The sequence below is a fragment of the Osmia lignaria genome, chromosome 16, assembly GCF_051020975.1.
Source record: "Osmia lignaria lignaria isolate PbOS001 chromosome 16, iyOsmLign1, whole genome shotgun sequence".
NCBI lineage: Eukaryota > Metazoa > Arthropoda > Insecta > Hymenoptera > Megachilidae > Osmia > Osmia lignaria.
The window spans coordinates 1,085,231-1,105,153 of NC_135047.1; the positions used below are offsets into that span (position 1 = coordinate 1,085,231).

The following is a 19,923-nucleotide window of genomic DNA, read 5'->3' on the forward strand; positions in this document are numbered from 1 at the left end:
AACGAGCAAAGTTTTATTGAAACACCGATTCTTATCCTGTTTTATTTGAAATTTGAAATGAAACGAACCGATACAAAGAGAATATGCAACGCAATGCATCGATCCGTTCGATAAGAATCGGTTGCTCGATTTATCGATATAGTTTATTATCTAGAATCTAGGAAATAAAGAACGGAAACTGGACTTCGGAGAGTTTTTGAAAGAACGAGGGCATCATCTTACGTTTACTTAGAGTACCAAGGTAAGGTACGCGTGGGTCCCTGTCAAACGCGCGCGATCATTCCGCGACCCGCTTCAGATACAAGCTCCAAAATCACTTCTCGTTTCACTGCTTTGCCGATTTACGAGCGCGCTCGTAAAACTTTATTATTTTTTCACTGTCTTCATCTTTCTTTTTATTTTACATCTCGACGCTTTCACAGCTAGATCATTTGTACTTGTTATTAGTAGAGAGGGTGGACTAGTGTCATCATGCTGGAATATTATTCGAAATTTGAAATTTTTATAAAATTTCAAGGCATTTGAAATAAAAATATTGACCGTTCATGGTTCACTTGTGTTTTCAAAGGAAAAATACTGCAGCCATTAATTAAGCTCATGCCTAACGATAAGATACATTTCTAAGCTCTACTAATAACAAATATACAAGTGTACCATTTACCTAGACGAATCTAGCGCAAACAAACTCTTTCGAAATTGCATCGTTTCACAGGGATCGATTAATTTTCCAATTTTTCAATTTTCCACGAAATGATTTGTGTGGTGAGGACGTTTTTTTAAAATCAACTCCTTACATCTATACCTGGGACACCTAAAGGATCTGAGACGACTGTAATCAAAAGATTATTCCTTTTTGATTATACAACATTTTGATGCTGATTAATTAGCTTTCGAGGTTTCTAACTTTCGAAACAATACGCAAAGAGAAAGCTTAATTCTTCAATGGATACCCAATTGCTCACACAAAGAGTCAACCTTCGTATTACTTTCTTGGCACGTTTCCGAGAAGTTTTTTAAAGAGAGTCGAGCACTCCAGATCTCCATTCTTCGGACACTTTTACATCAATTTACATTTTCAAATGAAAATTTTAAATAAAGACTGTTTCAATGAGCGGAGAAACCAAGTATGTACTCCGCAAAAAGGTAAATTATTTCTTTCTTGGCACGTTTCCAAGAATGTTTGGAAAATGATCGGAGAAAGCGAGTGTGTCGTTGGTTCACCTCGTGACTACAGTCGTTTCCTGTCGATTTATCGGCACGCAGAAATCCCGGAAATAACGAGAGACCGCTGGAACGCGCGCCAGTTGTCCCGGAAGTCATCGAATCGCGTTCCATTTTCTGGTGACGAGTTCGAAATTGAAAAACCCGTCTGTTCGATCGGAAAATCTTCTCTATAACTCTAGTATCAACGATAGAATCTCTTCGATATCATTCACTGAACTTTCATCCATGATTTCTTATTTCTCAGAAACAACTGGCGCGATCCGAGAGGTCGGTTAAAAATTCATCGATCCTGTTCGTGTCGAACAGAAAGAACAAAGTGTGCAGGCTCGTGTGCGTGCATTAACGAATCTTCGTGCTCGAAGGGGCAAACAATTCCAGGTTCACGGTCGAGATGCTCCTCTTCCGGTTTCTAGTTCCATAGAATTTTTGTTCTTCGAGAACGAGCGGCTTCCGTCCCCCTCGAGGACGTCGTGGATCCTTGTTCGCCTTTCCGATCGCTTTGTAGGATCCTCGGTTTCATTTCTGGCGACATCTGTTTCTCGTTTTCTTTTCTTTTCTTTTTTGTTACTGAAATGAAAGAGGATTGTGCTACTAGTGGCTTCCGGTGCCGTATGCACATGGCTGTTGTAGAAATGAATCCAAGTGCTTGATCGTCGATGATTCGCTGACTCGTGAAGATTCTTCTATCTGAACGTGCGATGGTTGAGAGAGATCATCGAAATGCTCGTTCATTTTAATCATTTTACATAGAAATATAAACGATTGTGAAAATGAAAGGAAGATACGTGTCTGTGTTGTTCGGTCGTTGCTTCGAACCGATGCTATCGCGATGGCTCATTGTTCGGCGACGTTTCAGGAAGCCGTGGAAGTTCGCGGCTGGGAAGTAGGCTTCTTTTGAAAGTCGGTCAGGCCGCGAAGGGAAGAAAGAACCGATTGTTGGGCAAAGAGCAGCCCTTGGCAAAACGGAGAGCGGCTGAAGAGCAGGAAAAAGAGAGCGGCTGGTCGAGTCGAGTGTTCCCGGGTGTAAGTGAAGCCTTTCGCGAAAGTGCTCGTCCCGCTGACGACGAGCTTATATAGCCGTGTAAGTCGGGAAAGAAAAGCCAACGATGGAAATAACATACTCCGCTAGTGTCTCCTACCGTCTGCGTCTAATTCGTCGATATCTAATACCATTCATTTTGTCAATTTCACTTCGATAAATTAATTAACAAGCTAAAGCGAACTAAAGCGAGATTCGCTCTAGAGCCAACCCTTTTTCAGCCATTTCCGGTCAGACTGGAAGTGGCAAAAAAAAAATTTGTTAACCCACTAAACACAATGGAGCAAGAATTTTTTCCCCCCTTCTCAAGATTTCCGATCTTAGTTGGTTAATAAGTTATCCGAAATTATCTATTGTCTATCGCCATGATTTTATTATACTTTGCATGAAAATGTTTCACAGGGAATTTCTACTTTCTTTCGAGCTAAGTCCGCGACGCTCTAAGCAAAGAAACGGGGTACGCCAACAAACGGCACCAGATACCATAAGTCGATCCCGCGTTTCAAGCCCGTCACCATTTGAACGAGGATCAGGAGAAGCCGCAGAAGGAAGGTAGGGAAGGGTACGCCGCCTGTGCAAATTTGCCTTCGACCTCGTTTCGAGGATCAAGCTCCTTTCGCGCTCTCGTCGCTCTTCAACCAAACTCCTCGAACCTCTCTAGCCAGCGATATATTCGGGTAACGTGCTTTGCCGATCGATCATTGGCCGGTTCATCCACTTCGCAACCGGATCGAACTACGCTCGAATCCCCCCCCCCTGGTTGGAACCCGGAAACGGGGTCGAATCACGACCCTGATGCTCCTGCATTATCGAATCACGCTGTAAACGCGATTAAACGAAAAGTCGAGGACCCTACGATAGGCACGGTATTTCCGAGTTACTTATTCTAACAACAATTTGCTACATTATTTACCGATCTCCTATGTTTCTTCGATTAATTCTAAATAATTTGTATAAACCAATATTTTCATTCGTAATGAGTAACCCTCGTCAAGATGATTAATACCGTATTACTTTGAATTTAAACCGCAGTAGGATTTTAAAATTGGGAAATTAGAAAAAATGATTTTGTAATAAGTATTGAAAAATAGGAAAAAATTTAATTAACTATAATTATTATAAATGTAATAAGCGACCTAATTTATTGAGAATCTTCTTCAGATATATTAGCACTTTTGACATCTTCATTTAACTTCATTTTACTTTGAATTTAAGCCACACCCTCATTTTAAATTCTATGAAATAGTTTAAAAAACGATTGAATTGTAAGCGACGTACAATATCAATCATAGTGTCCGTTCGTCTAGTGAAAAAACACTGACTTTAGAGCCCAAGTGTAACCGCAGCAAATATCATAAATCTAATTATTATGAAATAATTTTATTAAAAAGCGTTAAAATAATTAACATAATCATCTGATAAAAGCTTCAGAATATTTATTTCAATAGTTTATTTGAAATTACAAAATATACTAGACAAACTGACACTATTGTTAATATTGTACCTTAGATGGAAGATACGAAAGTTGGATTCAAAATAATAGATAATAAATGAATGTAGGTATAAAATATATGGATTCAGTCTGATACTTGGAGCAGCCGAGTAAGTTCAAGGTAAACGTATCACGAAATCGTCCACATGTGAATGTTTGACCCGAGCGAAGGTAATTTTGTCCCAGGCTGTTTTGATCCTTGAATAAACGCGCTACGAAGTCATCTTCGACATGGAACTAGAGTACTAGCCGTCAAAGTAGCTTTGTGGTGTTCCTCGACAGCCTAGCGAAGGCTGCGCTAATGTTGACCGACCGGCTCCTGTACAAAGCCAACGAGCACCGGAAACACGAAGCCTCTACTAAGTCTACTCTACACGCGTTCGATCAAACTACACCCTTAAAACTCGACCGCATGCCGGCAATTCTTGCTGAACTTTCATTTAGACAACCATCCATCTCCTTCAATCTCAATGTGAGTTTTAATCAGTAAACAATGTTCAGAGCTACAACTTTGCAAAGGGTATAGCAGGATAAAATGGTCAAAAATGCCCTTGAGCCGATTTTATTCAGCAATGCACCATTTTATAGCTTATAATAAAAAACCATTGTACAGCAAGTGTCAACCCTGTATCTCAACCGGGATGGTAGTTACAGGATAAGAAAGAAAAAGTGGTTTTTGCTATATTTTCCCTATTTAATGACATTCAAAAAATCTGAAAAAATGCACAATCATAAAGAAACATGGATAGAATATTCTAGAATTTTTTCAGATTTTTTGAATGCCATTAAATAGGGAAAATAGGGTAAAAACCACTTTTTCTTTCTTACCCTGTAACTACCCTCCCGGTTGAGATATAGGGTTGAAACTTGGTAAACAATGATTTTTTAGGTAATTATTTAGAAGTTTGCACTCCTCACCACTTTTCCTGACCTTGAAATATATTGTCAAGGTCATCATTCTGAACAACTTTTTCCTATACATGTTACCGCCGCTCGGTCTTAGTTTCCGAGATATTTGCAAAAATCTTTAGTTAAACTTATTGTTAGGTTACAAGTACAGTGCATTTCGGGAAAAATGGAAGTGGTTTGAGGTTAGGGTTAGGGTTAGGGTTAGGGTTAGGGTTTTGTTTTTGATTTTTTCACGTTATAATTACTCTTTCTTTCACCTTTTATATATTGTATACCTGTTATTCATTTTGTGTTTCGTCAGAAATCGGAAACATTTCGGCCATTATGTCGAAAAATGCCATTATACGCTAATTAACATCATGTTGACGTCGGAATAAAAACTCAGCTATATATCCCACGTAATAAGACGTACGAGTTCCATAACGAGGAATATCAACTCTCGTATCACGCCATGTACACTCTAAACCTAACCCTAACCCTAACCTCAAACCACTTCAATCACTCTTTCAATCACCATTCAGTATCCATTTTTTCCGGAATACAGTGTACTGGTGACATAAGTATAACTATAGTTTTTTACGAATATCTCGGAAACTAAAGCCGAGCGGCGGTAACATGTATAGGGAAAAGTTGTTCAGAATGATGACCTTGACAACGTATTTCAAGGTCACGAAAATTGGTGAGGAGGGCAAACTTCTAAATAGTTACCATTTTTTATTATAAGCTATAAAATGGTGCATTGCTGAGTAAAATCGGCTCAAGGGCACTTTTGACCATCTTATCCTGCTGTACCCTTTACCTAACAATAAATGGTAAGTCGTCCTTCGAATCAATAAACGCTCATTCGTGTGTTAGAATTTAAAATAAGCAACAATTTGTTATTCTAACAACTAACAACTGGAATGACTTATGAGAACCTAATGAACAGGATCAAACTTTGAAAACCAGTTATTCCTCATCGTATAGCAACGTAGCAAATATCAAAGAATATCCAATCATATTCAGCATGATTGTACACTTGAATTTCTAGATAATTCCAGGAATTCTCTTCAAACGCAATATGTTGTAGGAATTGTCTGTCCAGATTGCTTTCAACCACTTGTTTGTCAGTTCTCAACCAGCGTTATCTCTCGAGACGTTGAATGTCCACGACGATCAAGCACGACGATCTCCAGTTTGCAGCATGGTTAAAAGTTAAAAGCTAGCCCCGATGCGTCTTCGTAAGTTTTCTCTCTTTCTCCCCCTCTCTCACTTTTTCCCTCTGAAGGAACGAGAGCGATAAAGTTTGATCAGCGTCGAGAAGGGACGAGTTTCGCGTGGATTTAAAGGGCAACGTTTCAGCCTAAATCTTGGCTGCAGTCGTGGCGCTAAGTCTGCCACCTTACCAAAGAACCTTCGCGACTTACGTAAAATCGATTTGAAAGCTCGAAAGCTCGTTCAGCTCGCAGCTGGATTCTCGCAACAGCCATGCAAAGATTGAATGGAATAGAGCCGGTGTATTCTAACGATAAGCCCTCGCTCTATTGCACCAAGTTCCTCACTCTTATAAGACGAAGAATATTCATGTTGAAGAGTGTAAAGTCATCGGAAGTAGTCGTTTGTTGAATTCCTGACTACTTCCGGTGACTAGCGATTATAAAGCTGCAAATAATGTAGAGGTTAAATTGCAGGCGCTCAGTCGGAAGTAGTCTTATATCTATTTTTTCAGCAGAATTTAACAATATATTATCTCGATATGTTGCATCGTGTGCAGAGAATTCTATGGTGGCTCTAGACTACTTCCGGCTGGCCAAATGAGTACAAACCCGACGATAATAGATATCGTGAATGCAGGCTCACCGTTCTTCTGGCCAGTCGGCCATTGTTCGTTCATCGAATAGAAGAGGAGGACGGTGGTGGTGTTTTGTTAAAGGTGATGTATTATTTTTTTTTTTTTTTTCTGTTTTTGTTCATAATAGCGGATATGGTGATCGTGATTGGTCTCGGCGATCGACTCAAGCGGTCTCCGATACCGGAAGCGGTGGCTGCCCACCGGAAGTAGTCATGGCAGGCGCGGTGTTGGTGGTGGTGGTTGGGACCGGAAGTGGCTGTAGAGCCTGCATGTCACAGGTGTGGGAACCGCGCTTCTTTAGGTCCTGGAACAATTCGCATTTCGGAAATGTTTCAATTTAGATCCTTCGTCCATTATCTTTCAAGTTTTTCATCTTTTTTTTTTTTTCTCTCTATTCTCTCTCATTCTCTCCTTTGCTTTCATTCGACACCAAACACACCAATCTTTCTCTCTCTGTGTCTACATTTCTAGAGCAACTATATAATCGTAATAGGCGAGATTTACAAACTATATTCATCTACGTCTCCTCTCTCCCTCCCTCCTCTCCATAAATCTCTCTCTCTTTTCATCTGTGTATTCTCTTCAACGTCCAACACTTCTTCGTGTATTTCTCTCAAGCTCCTCGAGTACCATTTTTCTGGATTTCAACACAAATGTCCCGGCGACAAGCTGCTTTCTCGTCGCTAAGTTTCTTTTTTATTTATTTTTTTTTTTTTTTCTTCGAATGAAATGGAATGAGAGATGCGATTCTCGCGTGACTTCTAACCCCGTGGCATCGAGTTTTTTTTTTTTTTTTGAAATTCAACATCTCGCGATATTTTCAGAAACAGAATTTAACGAATCATCAATGCCACAGGATCGTGTTTGACGTTTCCAGGTTTAAGATTTAAGCGAAGTTAAGATCGAATCGAAGAGAGATGTTCGAGAGGAAGGGGTTAGAATGAAAGAGACACGCGAGCCACGTGCATAGGCTGTTTCAAGAAAGAGAAAAAAAAAAAATAGAGAAGAAGAAAACAGAAGATACATGCGAAAGGTACAGTGATAAACAAGACAAGAACGATAAATTCGGATAAAAAGCGGACACAACGGTGCTACGAAACACAGTCAGTCCAACAATATCGTAACAAAGATATAACAAGAACAATTTTGTATTCATAGTGACAGCGAAGAGAAACAATCGGTGAAAAAAGTAGTATGGTGTGGTGGAAGAGATAGGTGAACGATCGATTCAAAAGCATGCCAGGTGCAAGAAGAATGGCCGTTTCGACAAGCCGCTAGTTGCAAAATTCAAGAGTTTTTTTTTTTTCACTCTTTCATAGTGGACTTTGTTTTAAGGAATTCTTTTTCTTTGTAGAGAGTGCTTGGCTCATGTACTCACGTGCAGTGTGTTTCGTACAGAAATTCTTGGCTCGAATTGGTTCATCGAAGGGAAACAAAAAAAAAAAAGAAATCATAATGCGGTGCATCGTATATAAGGGTGCATTTCGAAAGTTGCTCAGAGGATATGGTACATACACGTCGAAGCTTCATCACAGCATATTGGTAGTTGGTTGAACTTTCGGTCGTGTGAAAATAATAAGCGGACCTGTCTATCAACTTGGCTTTACGTTGCCTTGTATTCCTACTGATCGAGGCATACTTCTTGTCTCGAACGCGTGTGCACGGATAAAACGTAGTCTCCAACGTAATGGTTCGCGTTCGAGTCGAGAAAAAAGGGGTAATGGCGATTAATCGTTGGTCTACGTCAGCGACCGATTTATTTATGATACCTGGTTCCCTTTTTAACACGTTCACGATACAGTGGATCGCGTTATGACGCATTGTACACCGTGTGATTCATATATCATGCAACATGTGTGAAAATGATGGGTATGTAAGTAATGGATAGTGTTAGTATTTAGTACAGTTACGGTTCAAAAATAAATTGAAACCAGGAACCATACTGTTTACCATCGATCTCCGACACCAGTAATACAATTCAACGATAATAAAAAGAAATTTATCGAAAAGTTCAATAACCTTATCCAAATTCCTACGAAGCCTAGGTGAATCCTAATCGCAAATAAAAATGAACTGAATAAAGACGAAAATATAGAAACGAAGAATAATCGTCGGCTGCATGCAGAAACCTTCATAAATTCTGATGAATATCCTTCAACTGCATCTGTACACGCAATGCGGTCCTCCATTTCAAACTACACATCGTGAATTATCACTCGAAGCTTGGAGATAATCAAAATCAATTTTTCTTCCCCTTTGTAACCAATTTTCAAACTATTTTCAATAAGAGATACGCGTGAATAAGCTTGTACTCGCTGTCGCTTTGCTTCCTCTCGCTCGTGACGCACGTAACACGAGTGTTGTTCTTTTTCGGCGGCACGTGTGCGCGGTATTTCGAATCAGCGATAGAATAAAGAGAAAAAGATTCGTCGCTTTGTTCGCGATGCTTTGATTCAGCTTTTCGGAGAGCTCGTCGTTTCGATAACTATATAACGGTATCGGTTAAATGGAAATGAATGATACTAGTAACGGGGACATTTTGTAAAGAGAACCTTTGTAATATGCCACAGTTAACTTTGAAAAGTGATATCTTGTAAGTATATGTAGTTACAGGTGAAAGGATAAAACTATGTAATAATGTGATTAATTATGTTTGTTGAATAATAATTAAGCCGCTTCATGGGGAAGTGGTTGAATACTGTGAGTAGTAAGAGAAGAAGAGTTCGATAAAATATAGTAATATTAGAAAGTTTACATTTTTTATATCTAAGCCACTGCAAATTTATATTTCAAAATAATAATGTCATTTTCCCTCGAAAATTGATATATAATTATTTTATGGAATATTTTACGTACTTATACTATTCTTGCACATAATTCCCTTATTTTTACATATTTTATTGTTCATGGAGAAATCAATGAAAATATGCTCACATCACTTTTTAAACTAAATAGACAAAAAATTCACTTACACCATTTTTCTATTAAACGGCTCGATTACAGATTTCTAACTCATATAGTTTAATAGTAAAAGTAAAAGTTCAAAAGGCTTTGAAAGTAGCATTTTATCCAAGTAATGGGGCAATATGCGATATGGGGTAAGCCTACGATTATAAACTAAGGATTAAAAATTCATGAAAATCAACAATACTTTAAATTAGTTAAAATAGTGATAATGAAAAATCTTCGAAATCAATGACTAAATCAATTACTATTTTCTGCAAAGTAAACAGTCCTCACAGTTTTCGGATAGAATGCACTTTTTATGCACCTATCATTTGCAACTATTTCAAAACTATTCTACCATAGTCTTTCGAAGCTTGCTCCTTCACCATCTTCATGGATCTTTAAAACTTTCTTCTAAATAACAAATACAGTTTGAATATTTTTTAGGCATGATTTTGAGAAGAAAGAATAACTATAGTGCATAAAATAAAAAAATGTTATACATTCAACTTTTATGGGTAATATGCCATTTGTGGCATATTATACCAACAAATAAGTGACGTTTTACCCCACACGATCATAAAAGTATCGAAAAATCTTTTAGAAACCCCACAAATTTAGTAGAAGTTTGGGAGTTTATACAATTCACTTAGTGTAGTTTATTATGATCTATTAATTAACTGCGTGGCTATTCGCACAAGTGAATAATCTGTATTCTAGTTAGAGCATAAAATAACATCATGACGATAGATTTATAACTTATGAGGATTAATTGGAAATGGACGAAAATAAAAGTAAATATTTATCGTCCCATACACGGTTATCTTTGAATGAAATAAGAAATTATTTAAATGTGGCATATTACACCGAGTTACCCTAAAGAAAATAAATTTTTCACCCTGATGGTTCTGAATTTGAAATTTGAAAGTGAAATACCATCAGTTACCCAGGTCTGCGCTGTGAGGATCAATCTTCCAATGGTCTCGCCACTAACACCTAGCCGAAATGAAAAATAAATGATGGCTCTCCAATGACCATGCGCCACGGCTGATGCATACGTTTCTGCGTTGCTCGAATTGCATCCACGCAATACAAGAAAAACGCATTAGGAGCAACCGAGTAAATTAATCATCGAGTGGCGGTCGACAAGGATGAGATGGGCTCGCTTATTAAAGCCAGTAGAGAAGGCCATTAGTCGCAGCACGCGCCGTGGAAAGTTTAAACGGGCAAGCCGAGCCGTTAAGCGAACCGTCGTAAAATAAATCGTAGGGGCGCGATGGCGAGACATTAGAGGTGCTCGACGAGGCGACGAAAACTCCGCTTGAAAGTTTGATTTTAGAGACGGTGAAAATCGGAGTTAAACGTCGACATATTGAAATACAAGGAAATATAAAGATTGCCCGTCGTTCTACAGAGTGTCCTAAGTTATATAACTTACGAGACTTAAAAACTTCACTTAACTTCGACCAACGACGAGCTCAACAATTTATTATTCGACTCAATCATCGACCTTCGTGTAATCCTTTTCGAAACACCTGATGAAGAAAAATGAGCGAAAGGAAGACGTGACAGCAATCTAGCTAGCAGACAAGCTATTTCCCCTCGCAAACTTTTGTCACCAGCATCTTTTTATCCCTCTAAAAGTAAGAAATTGTACAACTGTTAAACAAAGAAAGCAGATAAATAAACTTCCAAGTTTTACCATGATCTCCTCTTTTTTCTGAATGCTTAAATTCAAAATTATTCAATTGTTGGCAATCTAAGCGCGATATTGCTGAATGGTAGACTAACTTAAGAAAAGAAACTGAAGCTAACAGCGGGTTTTCAAGCGACAAGGAGGGGAATGAAAAGTTGGATAAAAGTAGGAAGAAGAAAATACGTGTTTTGCTTAGTTGCAGAGAAGGAGAGGAATCAGAGGGAAGCGATGAAGCATTGCTGGATCACCAATGCATAAATCAGAAGCCAGATCAAGAATCAGCCGCAACACGATGGATTCCAGTTAGGCACCATGCCAGATGGGTTCCGTGTCCGGAAGGACTTTTGCCGTTTCTCGTTGGGAAATGGATGGCTGCGATAGAAAGGGAAAGTTCGGGGGTTAGATCGACCAAAGTGTTAAGAAAAGAAACAGAATACTTTTTATAGGATAGAACTATCCATGGAAATATTGAATTCTTAGCAAAATTTAATCATTCTACGCTTTAGAAAGTAAGAATGAAAAAATGATCTGAATTTCTTTTTATAAATTCTATAAATAACAAGCGTTTGATTTAAAGTTTAAGGAAAAGGTATGAAGAAACATGGACAGTTCTTGATGGTATAGGAAAAAAAAATTGGAGAATTTATGATAAATAGAAAGTGTTGCGGTATCGGTATAAAGAAGCAAAGGAGAAGTGTTTCTCAGGGAAAGCAGACACCCAGAAGCCAATCCAGGGATCAGCCACCGCGACACGATATACTCTCGACCACCAAGGGGATGCATGGGGGAGGCCTTCATCTGTCCTTCGTCCTGATCCTTCCGTCGAAGGATAAGAAAAGGTGCCTCATATTCTCCCATCGGTCACACAAGTATATTTTATAAACATCTTGGGAAATTGCGCGTGTGCACGCGATCGTACGCGTTCGTCGCACTGTGTAATATGTATGTTTGCATAGAAAAAGACATGTGTCCTGGGATCTGAGGGTTATTTCATCCCTTAACCCGATACATTTGCTATGAAAACTTTATTTTTGTTCTCCGACCAATAAATTTCATGTGAAACGCTAAGCATCAAATTAATATGCCATAAGTATTATTTTACAATATTTTTATGTCATAAAATTATATTAAACTGTTTATGTTTCCAAATAAACAAATGCCAATGGAAGAAAATTATAATATTCTTGAAAATATTAATAAATCCCCAATTCCACATCTCGTTATAGAAACAACACATTACACACGAGAAACACATAGATCGTGGCAGGCACAAAATACACTTAGACGATATTCTTAACACAGTTATGTAAATGTACAATAATGATGATCGTGTCCAAAATTGTTGTCCAGGTAACACGGTTTTCTTTACCTTTTTCCGTACTTGTATACGGTCTCCATATACGAGCACCACTCTATCCTTGCTCTCGTTCGAGGTGAGCTGATAAGACAGGCTCTAAAATTGGACGTGATTTTCAGCGGGCCATTGTTTTGAAGCGCCGCGATTCAATATACATATATACACATATATCATATATTTTTTATTATTTTCAATACGACATTTCGTTCGTCATTCGTACACCATAGATTTGTATTTCGTTTTTATTTTTTTTATTTTTTTTTTTTTTCAATTGGTTCCATCGTTAGCGTGTATATTCGTTATCGTGTGAACGTTGTTTGTTCGAACGTCGTCCAAGCGTGCAAAAAATGGGCAAAAAGAAGAGAGAGCGGGCGAGAGATAGAGAGAGAAATCCACATCGGGGGTTCATTATGAATTTCGCATGGTTTCACGTGGACGAGTCGTTTATTCGATGTTTGTGTTCCATTTTTTTCCCCCAGTTGTTTCCATTTGTCATTTTTATTTGTTTTTTTTTTTTTGTTTTGTTTTGTTTTTATTTCCATGATAGAAGAACGAACGGATGAACAGAGAAGAAGATGCCAAGAAAAAGAGGGTGTTGATTCGCAGCGGGTAGGATGAGACAGGGACGTTAGTTTGATGACCAGCGACGATGATGATGATGATCGGTCGGAGTGATGCGATGTCATCAGTAGGTCCGGTTCCCATGTGGATCACGGCGGTCGTCGATGAACGGATGGCACGGAAATGAGGAAATAGAAGAATTTCATTGATTTAGAAGCGTGTACTTTACACTGTGTATGTCTTGTGTCAATTTTGATGCTTATATTATGTACATATATATATTTTTTTTATTTTGTTCTCGTTACGACTATGTCGTTAACATTCCTGGCTCGGTGTTTTTGTTTCTTCCTTATCCTTTTCTACACTTTTTATTTATTTATTTTATTTTTTTTTTTTTTTCATTGTATTCATCTCGTCCGAGTGTTTTTAGTGTGTCCGATCGACATGAAACTTGTCTGTAATACGCATCTCGTGTTACCTTTCCTTCTCGAAACGTTAGAGAGATAACATCTCCGTAAATCTGGTCTCTGTTAATTACTTTGTTCTACATCGGTCTGCTCTATCTCGATCTCGATTCATTTACATTTGGGATTCTGTAGGTTTTGGGCGTGGTTTAAGTCTAGACTGGCTAAGAAAGATTTAGGCCGTTCAGAACGAGGCCTCGACGAGGTAAGTCCCGTCCATCGCAGCCCCAGTCTGTCCCCCTTGGGCACCCGTTACTTGGGCCCTTGTCGCTGGGATGTACTGACTGTACGCCTGCTGAAATCCACACCACAAGCACACACTACATTGTTGCACGCTAAGCTCACCTACCCTAAATGTCTGTTCTACATCGACCATCTACCATCTATCTAATCGTCATTCTCGCAACCTAGACCAAATACTATACCACGAACCGGACAATACTTTCTCTACAAAGGTAAACGCTTAGGTGATTAGTGAATTGAGCCTAATGAAAAGGTCAGCTCAGAATAATTAACGGGTGATAATTAGGCAGTGAGAGACACCGACCAGTGGCCAGTGTTGGGGTACTACTTAGAGTTTTTTCGCTCTTTTTAAACCCTTTCGCGTCTGCTATACTTCTGGTACAACGACTATCCCTACATGGATCGTCGATAGATCTGTCCTGAACCCTATTTCGACCAATCTAACCGCCAACAAATCGACGTCAGCTCGGAAGTCGAACAAAAGAGATACCTGTATATCCGGCTGCATCGTCTGCTGATGTTCGACTTTTTGGGAATATTGATTAAACTAGGCCGTGGAGAAACTTCTCTCGGCTCGGACATAATGCCGTGTTCTCTGTCATCGGAGAATGGAGTCTACGCAAACTTGGTCTTAATGTTTGCTCGTTTAACAGCCACTAGCTACGGGTGGTTTTAGTAGTCTAACGATGAGCATTGTTCAAGTGTCCGAGAGAAATGTTGTCTTGCTTGAAACATTAAGCAAGGAAATCCGATAGATTTATTCTTTTCATTTGGTTCGTTCTTCGAATATGAAATTTTTCACCGGTAAAAGAATAAGTATATCTTAGATTTTAACGACACAGGTGTTTCAAGTTGGACAAAATTCCACTGGAATAATGCTCGACAATCGTCACGCGAGCATCGATCATCCTATTCCCGGTGTACCGTTCGAAAGTAACGCGAGAACTAATTTGCCCCCGTTAATTCAGCGTACGGACCAACTTCCGCCCGGAACCAGCGCAACGATTCGAACTTAATCGTCGGCTTCAATTAAATTTAATTAATCCCTGTCCCGGCCAGCTGCGGACCTGGCTCCATTTTCCACATTTTTCCAAATGTTAAAACGCGTTACGATCAACGAGCAGCTAGATTTTTTTCGCTCAGAAACCATCGTAGAAAGAACTTAAACAGTAAACGAACGCTGTCGTCTTTCGCAAATAGCTTAATCTCGTAAACGTGTCTAGAGAGATTATCGATAAAAGATTCACTGAAAGAAAGTAGGTTAATTAGAAGTCGTTGATTGATAATCGATCGAGGAACGTCGCGAAAGTTCCTCGAACCGATCGAACAACCAAGAAGGACCATTGAGGTGTATAAGAAACGTCGTCTCGCGAAATACTAAAACCACCAGACAGGTCTTTGACCATTTATCAGAAATTGTACAGTAATATACGTTATCTACAGTGAGTAGACACTGTTCAAAATAGAATGCCTCGGTTAAAATTGGACTAAATAACTCGAGGTTTTTTCAGAAGCTATAAAAATTAATTCACTAAAATATGTATTTTCATCATTTCATCATAAGTAACCAAAATTTCTAAAAATTACGATTTTCGGAAATTTTAATAACTTATAAATGCGTTGACAGATCTAGATGAAATTTTCAGCATACACATAACTTATCTGAATCTACGAAAGACAATTTAAATTTTCATTATAGACTCATATAAAAAAGTTGAAAAATGACCATTCACTATTTTTTGTCCCGATTTCAACAAATTGTAATTTCTTAATGATAAAAATACATATTTTAGTGAATTAATTTTTATAGCTTCTCAAAAAAGCTCAAGTTATTTAGTCCAATTTTAACCGAGGTATTCTATTTTGAACATTATCTACTCACTTTTGCCTCTCACTGTAAATTTGCATCATGATTGGCCGGTCCAAAGGTTAATTAATCTGGCGATTTTAGTAAAATTTCCGCCTCGAAGGGTCACTGACACCGAGAGTTCTGAAAGGAAGGGTAAAGAGAAGAAACGAGCAAATTTTTCTTCAACTTTTTCCTCCCTTCATGAACAACTTTCGATTACATGAAACAAAAACAGAAGGATATTAGAACACTTTGAACGATCTGTCGAATCGTGTCTGAAAATTGTGAAGAGGTTCGCATTCAAAACAATCCAGAAAACAAGTGTAGAATATAAGGTGTTAAGTGTGCGAAAGAACGAGAGAAACAGACTCGATATAAAAAAGAACATAACCCGAAACGATACTAATAATTTTGTAACTAGCAAGCTTTCAGGGGGCAACGATCCAAAAATAGACAGAAAAGTGTTAAAACAAGACGTTGACTTTGGAGTCTTACCTTAAACGGGCGAGAACTGTTTCTACGGGACGAACCAGGCACACAACAGGTGCCAACAGTGTGTATGTAGGTATATGTTACAAAATGTACAAATATATTTACAAATACACGTGGGAGGGTAAATTTGAAGAGTGAAATCTTTCAAGTAGATTTCTATTTGACATTTGCCCGCGTAGTTATTGGCGATATCCTCGAAATGTTTCCCGGCGTATTATAAAATAAAGGAAATTATATTGAAATTTGCAAAATCGAATCAGCGAGATATGAATTTTAGGGATCGAAATCCTCGTTACTTTGTTCGCGAGGAGATCGTTGAAACGCGGTTCGCGTAACAGACCGGATGCTAATATTACCTCGTTCAGCAGGGCAATTAACAGGCTTGGATACGGCTCGTAAAAATTGACAAACGACAGCCTGTCTGCCGCGACGTTTACAACCGATCCATTGGCCACTTACCTGTTGAACGATAATTAATTTCACCGCGCGTTGGGACCGACGTCGACGCGAGGATACGATAGACGAGGTCGGAGAGCGTTTGATAATTAGTATGGCCTATCAGCTCGCTGACGCTTTGAAAATAATTACGAACACCGGAAGCTAACGGAATCGATTAATCACGGTTCGATTAATCATCAACTCGAGCCGTAATCGACGCGAGCCGACAGGCTGTTCCGTATTAATTCACGATCGAATCTTCTTAAGCCTAAAGGCCCAGCCCTTTCATACCGGAAGAATCAATTTTCATGAATCTAGCTGAATCATGACCGACGAGGATTATCTACGTGATACACTGAACCAGCTGAATCAATCAATTACTTCTATTTAATCAAGCTTTAACAGGTTGACACTGTGATCGTCGGTGTTTCATCCTTGCACCGTGGTAGAACTCGAATTTTTGAAACAAGGACTATTTTAAGAAATAGTAAAAAAGATTTACAAAATTATTTCTAAAATAATTCAACTGGATATACAGGTTCGTATACCGTAAATCTTCATCAGTCAGATACGGATTAATTGGGATTTTGCGTGGTCTGAAATGAATCTAACTTCAAGTAGTGAAAACAGTAATTAATCAGACAGAATAAGACTTGAAATTTCAACGCAACACCCGTATTACAAATGGTTTAATTAAATTACGAGCAGGCTCTTCTCCAAAAGGAACACCTTCTCGTGATATGTATCTTGCTTCTTAACCATCGAACCATTGAATAAAATATACACAGGTGACACGATCCACGTACATTATATACAATATATTTAATCGAACCAGCTGCATGTATATGTATATATATAGTGTCATATATAACGGAACCAATCAGTTTCCAATAACGATTAAGTGGAGCAAAACTTGAAGGGGCAGGGGGACAATAACGAACATCAACACCCAAAATAGAAGTCGACCGGCCTGAATATCGAGGCAGGTGCAAGCAACGAGTCCAAAAAAAAACTAACATCGAAATCTTATAAAACTTTTAATTATTGATTAACCCTTCCGCCGTCAAAGAAATTTTTCGCTAATCCCGTGAGTTGATAAAAATACTAATTCGAGTGCAATAAAAATTGATTTATTTATGATTTATTTTGCTATAAATTGAGATGTTAGTCACCTAAATTTGTATCTGAAGCAATTTACAAAGTGAAAAGTTGCTTGCATCCCTCGACGTTTGGACCATTCGATTTCAAGAAGCAAAAGTGATCGAAGTTGAACTTTCACAGATCGTGACTTCCGTTAGCGAAAGAGGGGGGGAGGGTAAGGTAAAAATCTTTTGAAAAATAGGGTGATGTCGAAAAGACGGTGCTCGTTACTGGGCGAACGACAAAGTGAATTGACGGAGCTTTTCAGACGGACACTTAAGATTCAATTTTCTCTTGCCTGGCTGATCTGAAGTGGATGCTCCACTACGGGCTCTCGGTGTTCCTTTGGCTATGCATTATTCATGAAAGCAACTCGTGTTATATTATATATAATGTTCTAATCATAAAGGGACAATTAAATTCGACGCGACGTCATAGTGTCCGCGGCTCGGTGACATTTATCTTTCTTTATCCCCGTTCCATCGAGCAACGCGTTATAACGAAACTGATAACGAGACATTCGAGAGAATCGGGCTTGGTAGTTGAAAAGTTTCAGCAATTTTCGTGACGTTGCACTGCTGTATCCTCGCGATACATGTAATTTATTTATTCGAACGATTGATGGGTGAAAAAATGAAATTTTACTTCAATACCTGAACTGTCACAGTAGAAAGAAGAATAATATGTCAGACACATCGACCGGAACAGTAAAAATAGCCAGAACTATTTTCGCACACGATAATATAGATTGTTAACAATATTAGTGATCCAAATGAAGACATCTATATGAGTGTCACATCTTCAAATTGAAATAAAACGCAAAGTATTTGATTTTTGTATGGTTATTTTATTTTAATACAAAGTCTATTTTATGATATTAATTATGAAAAACAATATCATTCAAAAGTCCTTCTCCGCTTTTTTTTGCGAGCCTGATACGTTTGACCAAATTTAACGAACGAGTAATTATTAACGAGGGGTGACTAAGATCGCATGACTTAACACCATTTGATTTTTTTATGGGGTTTATGGAAAGCGAAGTTTACGCCAATAATCCAGACTGTTGACGAGCTGAGCAACAAAATCACAGTTGCTATTGATGAAATTGAATTCCACTTGTGTGAAAATATCATGAAAAATGAGGTGAAATTTAAATAATATTGTCTTTGATAATTAATATCATACAGTAGACTTTGTGTTAAAATAAAGAAACCATAAAAAAAATCACATACTTTACATTTTATTTCAATTTGAAGATGTAACACTCAATTTGGATAACCCTATATTTAAACACCTTATATTAGCAATATGAATATTTCGAAAGATGGAAAGGAACAAAAGCAATAAATCCTTGCATGTAATTTAATAAATCACTCTCTATGCTTTGGGAGAGATTTTTGGAGAAGAAAAATATATACGTTCCTCGCAAGCAAATAGGAGGGAAATTAAAACGTCACGAAAAGGAAAGAACAGATTCCATTTCTCTGTTGGAAAGGGAGCGTGAGCGCGAAATAATCCTCCGTTCCGACGCCTTCGCGAGCAGCTGGAAACCGCGGCAGAGAATCGCTGATCGTTTTTGCAAACGTTTCTACCACTCGTCGCTCATTCTGCACCAGCCATGCTGTACAGCACGCGACGACGCGTGCACAACTGCCAGTACTTTACGCACCGACCGAAAGAAAAAAGGGAAACTCCAGAAGAAACAAGTTGAAGAAAAAATTCCATTCGATCGACCTCCTTCATTTTTCACTATGCAACCAGTACCCTAAATATTCCTATTTACTTATTGCAGATAAATTTTGCAGTATTTTTTCATGATACTTTTTCACGAAGAATAAATTACAGCTCGTGAATCTTTTGAAACGACAAGCTGTCGTTTTAGAAAAAGAAATTTCCTTGGTTTTTATCAAACTTTTTTCCCTACTCTATTAAAATATCCAGGTTTTATCGTTAGTTTTTATACAACGAGGTTTCTCTTAATAAATAGTGCCTGAGAGTCAAATATTTTTCAATTGAAAGCATTGCGTGCGTTCGCGTTGTGAAAATGTGTTCTAACACCGAACGAATTTATACTTCACAAGTGCTCTTATTGTCCAATAGCTGTTTATCAAAATGGATCTTTGAAATTTATTAACAAATAATCATGCGTAGTATGGGAAGAATGGTAAAGTTACTTGGTCGAATCTGATCTCAGGTCACGTAAAAGAAAGATGGTCATTGAAAAAACAATTACAAGCTCGAG

The 19,923-nt window shown here is 38.3% G+C and overlaps 1 protein-coding gene across 8 annotated transcripts in view; it reads right to left on the reverse strand.

The window, feature by feature from the left end:
• Positions 1 to 6,503: 6,503 nt before the first annotated feature.
• Shal (potassium voltage-gated channel protein Shal) overlaps positions 6,504 to 19,923 on the reverse strand; it is an 87,734-nt gene continuing 74,314 nt past the window's right edge. For 2 of the 8 annotated variants that reach the window (XM_076692890.1, XM_076692889.1), the window contains one exon: positions 6,504 to 6,799. In XM_076692890.1, the coding sequence (XP_076549005.1) occupies positions 6,659 to 6,799 (141 nt within the window). In that variant the 3' untranslated portion in view covers positions 6,504 to 6,658. The other 6 variants (XM_076692887.1, XM_076692888.1, XR_013063579.1 and 3 more) reach the window with 6 other exon arrangements.